Source organism: Merops nubicus, unplaced genomic scaffold (genome assembly GCF_000691845.1).
Source record: "Merops nubicus isolate BGI_N331 unplaced genomic scaffold, ASM69184v1 scaffold1227, whole genome shotgun sequence".
Lineage (NCBI taxonomy): Eukaryota > Metazoa > Chordata > Aves > Coraciiformes > Meropidae > Merops > Merops nubicus.
The window spans coordinates 61,950-68,654 of NW_008620755.1; the positions used below are offsets into that span (position 1 = coordinate 61,950).

General features: G+C 39.8%; 1 protein-coding gene across 1 annotated transcript in view; it reads left to right on the forward strand.

The window, feature by feature from the left end:
• The window catches only part of LOC103776667 (N-acetylated-alpha-linked acidic dipeptidase 2-like), a 30,731-nt gene extending 24,729 nt beyond the window's left edge, over positions 1-6,002 (forward strand). The window contains exons 16-19 of the mRNA XM_008944185.1: positions 630-894; positions 3,897-3,978; positions 4,872-4,964; positions 5,813-6,002. Coding sequence (XP_008942433.1) covers positions 630-894; positions 3,897-3,978; positions 4,872-4,964; positions 5,813-6,002 — 630 coding nt within the window. The remainder of the gene's footprint in view (positions 1-629; positions 895-3,896; positions 3,979-4,871; positions 4,965-5,812) is intronic.
• Positions 6,003-6,705: the final 703 nt, after the last annotated feature.

A 6,705-nucleotide genomic window follows, 5' to 3' on the forward strand; every position in this document is an offset into this window, starting at 1 on the left:
GATGGTGCTGAGCAGTCATTTTTTAAAGGCATTTATTCATGATTAATAAAAAAGTTTCAAAGAACATTTGATTAGTTTGTATTTCAGTGCTGTTTCTTAATTTTGCCAGAAACCTAAATGTTTGCAGAATAAAACAGTTACAGTGATGCGTGTGTTCTGTAGGCTGTCAAGTTCACAGACAGGTATCTATAGAATCTGATTGGAGTTGTGGACTTCATTCCACCACACTATTAACAGGCCTATTAATATATAGATCTTTCTTGATTGTATTCAGAAATAGATATATAAGTTAAAAGGGGCCATGATCAAGAACTTCAGCTACCTAAAACCCCAAACTGTTTTCACTTTTAGTGAAGACAACCTCTGTACAGTGGAACTGAAGGCAGGTATGTGTAGACAGACAGAAAGAAGCCTGCTCACTTCATTTTGTGCAACAGTCCATGGATTCGGGATGTTTTAGTTTCTTAAAATGAACACACAAAAATGGAAGGATAGTAAACTCTGATTTGTAGCAAATAGCTTTTTTGATTTGGAAACTGTGCAAACCATCACAGTCGTGAAGCGATCGATACATCCCTTAACCACAGTCAGAATACAGGGCACTGACAAATGTGCTTGCTTTTTTTCAGAAAGCAGACAAATTCAGCAATTATCCTGTTTATCACACTGTATATGAGACCTTTGAGTTAGTGGACAAATTTTATGACCCCACCTTCAAGAAACAGCTAACAATTGCCCAGCTACGAGGCAAGCTAGTTTATGAACTGGCAGATTCCCAGGTCATTCCATTCGACTGCAGAGATTATGGAGAAACCTTAAAAGGATATAGCAATAGTATTTATAAATTGGCCAAGAAACATGAAGAGCAGCTGAAACTGTACAAGGTATCATTTGGTGAGTAGTAGCCACAAGTCTGTTTCTTAAGTGCCTTAATTAGAATCATGCAGAGACATGTTATATCTGTTGTAGCTCTGGAACTGATTTCCTTACTTTCCTGTTTCAATTCTCCCATCACAATCCAGAGACTTTTTTTTTTTCCTAAACATAACACAGGTTTAACACATTATTGTCTAGATGAGAGGTTTATAGCAAATTTCATTCGTATTATTAATTATGGGCACTATTAAAGTGTTCATGTAGAGGCAAGGCCCTCAAATACACACCAAAGAGTTGTATCAGTCTGCTTCTCACTTTCTTGATTAAAAAAGAAGACAAGTTAAATGTTTATGTCAACTGCCAAGAACTTGAGAAACACAGGTGCCTATTCCTCCTTAGCCAAAGACTTCATCTGACCCTGGGAAACTTGCTTACCATCTGTCTCAGTGCCCTGCCACCACTTTTTGGCTACAGAAGCACTTCTCTAACTCTTCTGCAGCAGCAGAGTGCTCTGGATCCCAGGCTAGGTTAGCTTCCACTGTAATTCCCTCTCTCTCTCCTTTCTTTTTCCTTCTTGCCTCATTCACATTCACTCCTTGTGTTTCTGTACCAAGGAGAATTTTCAGTCAACCTAATTCACTTGCTATCTGGTAGACCCATGGTTTAGAGACACAAACTGGCTTTTTGGGGATGTAGTACTTTTTTGGGTTGTGTGGGGAAAATTAAAAATTACATTTCAAACTTCATATAATGGTTTAGGTGAAGAATTCTTGACTGATTTGAAAAGACCCCTTTTTTTTTGTGAAAAGGCCACTTGAGACAGAGGAGGCCTTGTGCAGTATATCATCTGGTCAGAGATTTTGCATAACACTAGGATTTATTTCAGTACGTTCTTGTGTTTACTGCAGTATATCATATAAGGGAACATCAAATCTGGGATTTCTTTTTGCAATAGTAGAATATCTACCAAAATTTATGTTAATTCATTTATTTTCATTGCTTGAGTTTCCTATTTCAGATCAGAAGTTGCCCTGCCTTCTGTCTGATGCATGTATTTTTGCTCCTAGATTCTAGGAGGAATTTCTTTTTCCTTAGCTACTTTTTGCCCCAGATATCACTTATCCCTCTCCTTAATAACTTTATAGATGTACCATTTTGACCACCTTTTTGCAAGGCTTGTTTTTCAGTCTTATCTCTGATGTCCGATCAGTTTTAAATTATCTGTTGAATAAAACAGTAAATTTTATTTTTTGTTTATTCTACTGCACCAGAGTACATCAAAATATATGCACAGGTTTTATAATACTGTGAAAATTAGTATTATTTTCACTCAGTATTGTCATAGAATTACCTATTGACAACACTGAATGTCAAAAAATGGTTAATTAAGCCTGGATAAATCATGTAATTGTCCATCAAAATAATATATTAAGGTTTTTATTTGCCTATAGATTCACATTTCAGCTGAATAGCAAGTGAACATGAGCACAAATTCTCTCACGTATTTTCAAGTGATCTTTCTTAAATCCCCTGCTACTTATTCTGAAATATAAGCTGTTGCCAGGATATAGTCATGGCATCAGCAGGGCAGAGTTCTGTCCTCTGTCAAACTTAACAACTATTGCCACAGTTGTGGACAAGCACAAACTCTCACCCTCACACGGTGACATGGGTCTCTCTCTACTGCAGTCTGTAAACAGCTTGCATACATAAAATCTGTGCCTCTCATTATGTAAACTTAAGAAAAATATTAATACCAGATCAAGCAAGTGTAGGCTTGTGATGAATAAACACATTTGCTAGAAATAGAAGAGCAAATGACACTGCAGAACGGCTCTTAATAGCAGTCCTCAGAACACTAAATGGTGTGATAAATCTATCTACAGAAAACCTATCACACTAAAATAGTGTCCTAAGTTTATAAAGAGTGTAGGGCCATAGTTGCCAACAGAGGACTGGATTTAGGAGATGACCTAATCGTATGCCCCATATTCTTGTATGATCAAAGAGAGGATACTCTGGTTTATCTAAAGTTTTCTGAAAATTGTGGGCAGAATGTACAGGATTTAAACCTTCCTTCTTTGTAATTGAGTTGACTTTGGATAAGGCCAGGAGTTGTTCTCTTCATAGCATCCACCTGTTACTTATTCTACAAAGTTTAGCTGTATACATTGATACTTTTCCTAGGTCTGTACTAAATAGACTCTTCCAGAGGAAAACCATCACAGCTGATGTTGTCATTAAAAGCCAGGCCTGCTGCTTCTGGCCCTAAGATGTCCTGCATGGCTTGGACGTGCTGCTGGGGACAAAGGCAGGAAAAAGCAGCTGACTTATCACCAGCCTGCCTGCACATAGTCAGGCAGAAGAGGGAAAAGGCTGGGGCAGGAGAAGCAGCACAGTGGGGTGGCAGGCAGGTCGTGGCACAGGCACCTCCTGTGCTGTCACTGCAGTGCCTGGCTGGAGCGAGCACAGGGCCTGGCGACTTTCATCTGCCTTGTCTGTCACTGTGTTCGACTACAGTCGTGCCTTTTATGCCTCACCTAAGACTGTTCAGTGTACGTGTCACACTCCTCTGCTAGAATATGAATAGGACATAATGTTCTGAAAGGGAAATCCTGCTGTCCTTCCACGGCCTGCTGGAGGAGCTGGTGTTTTTGATGTAAGCCGGGCTTTTTATACCTAAACGCTGCAGTGCATCCCTTTGTTAAAAAGGAAACTGCAGAGCTCTTCGTTTGCAATGCCAGCCAGTCTTTTCCTCCACAGGCAGCGGGAAGATGTGAAAGCTCTATCAAGCATTCTGCTTTATTGTTGGCCTCGTTACACAAGGTGTTTGTCTATTACTGCTAGTAGTGCATCTCTTTGAAGTCTGTTCTGGGGAAACTAATAAATTATGGAAAGACAACAAAATTAATGCAATTATATCAGAAAAACAAATGTAGTTTTCTCCCACTGGGCAACTGAAAGGTACACTGGGCTCAGTAGATACTCTGAAGTTGTTCACAAAGTCCTTCCTTTTCTAGATCCTCTTTTTTCTGCTGTGGTAAACTTCTCAAAGGCTGCTGCTGACTTCCACAGGAGACTTGAACAAGTTGACAAGAAAGAGTAAGTTTGAAAAGAAAATATTTATATATATATATATACACACACACACCCCCCAGGGTGGAAGTTCATTCTTTCCAGTGACTACATAAGGAGTCTCTCTGATTAGTGTAGAATACAGAGCTTGAACTCTGAGATGGGCAATATCTGCTAAGATGAATTCTGCTTCCTGTGATGAATAGTATCAGCTGTAGAGCTTGTTACTGGCATTAGCTTGTCATTAAAATCATTTGAACACATGGAAAGGTAGGAAGACACCTATGCTTGAGTGTCATAGGTGGTGCCAGAATTTCCACTTTCAGCACACGCCAGGTAGACAGGATGATACTTCAGAGTATCTAAGATATCCATATGCTTGCAAAACTGAGGGCCCTATGGGACTCCTGTGCCCTCTGAGAGCAGTGGCTGGAGGCCAGGTCCTCCTAAGCACTTAGCATAGTACCAGATAGGTCTGTTTAGGGAACTGAATTCCATCCTTGCTATGTTACTGTATAGATGAAAGCAGGACACTTGCCTTAGGGGCAACACTTGGCTTATGGGCAGACACCAAAATCTAGCTATCTTCAGCTTGACCTAAATCTCAGCCTTCCTCTCCCCTCTGTCAAGCAGGATTTTTCTAGTGCCATTTCATACTAAGCAAGTACCTGACACCCTCATAAAGACTCCATTTATTTTCCATAGTGTGAAATCTTGTAGCTGTTTTCTAACACAGAAATACCAATGCATTAACATAACATGTATTAATATTTCCAGTTGCAAAACCTCATCTTTTTGCAAACTGTAGGCCATATTTGTATTTTTTTTAATCTGTCCAAAGAAGAGGAAAATTGTTTGAATGAAACTGGTAAGCCAGGTTTCCTCATTGTGTGAAATGTCTCTGTCTCCATTTTCTCTAGTCCGGTCGCAGTGCGAATCATGAACGATCAGCTGATGTTTCTAGAAAGAGCTTTCATTGATCCTCTTGGCTTACCAGGAAGGAGGTTTTACAGGTGAAGCAACAGCTTTCTTGACCAGCTGCCCAAGGCACTGCCATTCACACTTCTAGAAGAATGAAATGGTTGTTTTCTACTGTTCTCCTTGTTGGGTGTTAGGTATCATTTAGAAGTGTCTGGATTTTTTTTTTTTTTTTTTGCTTGCATTTATTAATGTAGTTTTAGTGTTTATTTTGATTTTGGAGAACTCTTTCACATGCTACAAATATGCTTTGATACTTCTTATGAACCAAATCAATTTTAAAGCAGATCTACAACTATTCATTATTTAAGGAGGAAAAAAAAAAAAGAAAAAAGAAAAAGACATTTTTGTGCAGGTCTGTTCCCATATGATCACTTCTCTCAAGAATTCATGCCCTTCTCAAGAATTCTCCCACAGAACTTCTCTCAACCCTTTTTACATTCCTTTCCCAGATCTGCTGACCATCATTTAGCTGCTTAGTTATTTCTTGAGGTTTCTGTTCCACTTCTCATTGCACACCCGTAACTAGTTTTATTCCCTGTTCCAGACTGCCACACTAGCTCAACAGGTTTGTTGAGTTCCCATTTTCAAACAAATTAACATGTTTTCCTTCCTAATTACACAAATGTGTCATCTCTTTCCAAGGAGAAGACTACCTCTCCTAAATCTATGCCTTTTCCCATGGATTTTGCCCCTGCGGCTACTTCCTCCTGTCCTTTTTAAAGACAGGACCAGCAAGATTTCCTGTGTGTTTAGTAAGTTCTGAACTTCATAGGATTCATAGCTGCTTTGTGTCACACACCTGAGATTCCCTACAATGAACACACACATTGTTAGTGGTTACTCTTATTTAGTATACTTACATTATTTTCTTTCCTCACAGGCACGTCATCTTTGCTCCAAGCAGTCACAACAAGTATGCTGGAGAGTCCTTCCCAGGGCTCTATGATGCCATGTTTGATATTGAAAGCAAAGCAGATAAGCATGAAGCCTGGGAAGAAGTGAAGAGGCAGATTTCCATTGCAGCCCTCGCTGTGCAGGCAGCAGCAGGGACGTTGACAGAAGTGGCATAGGATGATGGCTTCAAAAAGCTCAGTCAAACAGCAGAGTCTGAAATGCAGTTTTGTCAGGCTACTCCCCAATCCCTCCTGGCCACCTCCTGTATCTGAGTATCCAACCTGCTGAGTGCTTGTGAGTGTACTGGTAGGGTGAGCAGGAGCTCTGTGTATCAATGAACTTCTCAGCTAGAAATTACTGCTTCTTTGATACTGACAGAACTGCAGCTTTCAAAACAACCTTAGGTGGAAGCAGACTTGGGAGTGGAGAGCGTGAGGAGAAGGAACAAACAATTCCCAGTTAGGGTTTTCTGAAAGATCTGCCAACTCTGAGGACCTGTCATATCAGATGTACAATTACAAAACCAGTTGCTAAGCTACCTGTAGATCTTGTCCATAGAAATGATCAACAGCACACGTTTGAAGAGAAAAAATGTAACACCCCTCAGCATGTGCATTTTTCTTCTTCTGATAATTACTTTTATAATATAAGACACCAAAGGCATTGCTGTATTTTAGAATCTATTCTGCAGGACTGGTGAATGTTCATGATACTGATTTGCTTTCTTTCCTTGAAAAAAAATTAAAAATTGTCTCTCCTGCTGCTTGCCAAAACAGTATTTGCCATTCTTGGTAAGCAGAAAAAGCAGCTGTTTATATGCACAACTCCAACAGCATTTTCTCAGGGAGTGATTGCCCATCCCTCTGAAAGTCACTGTGA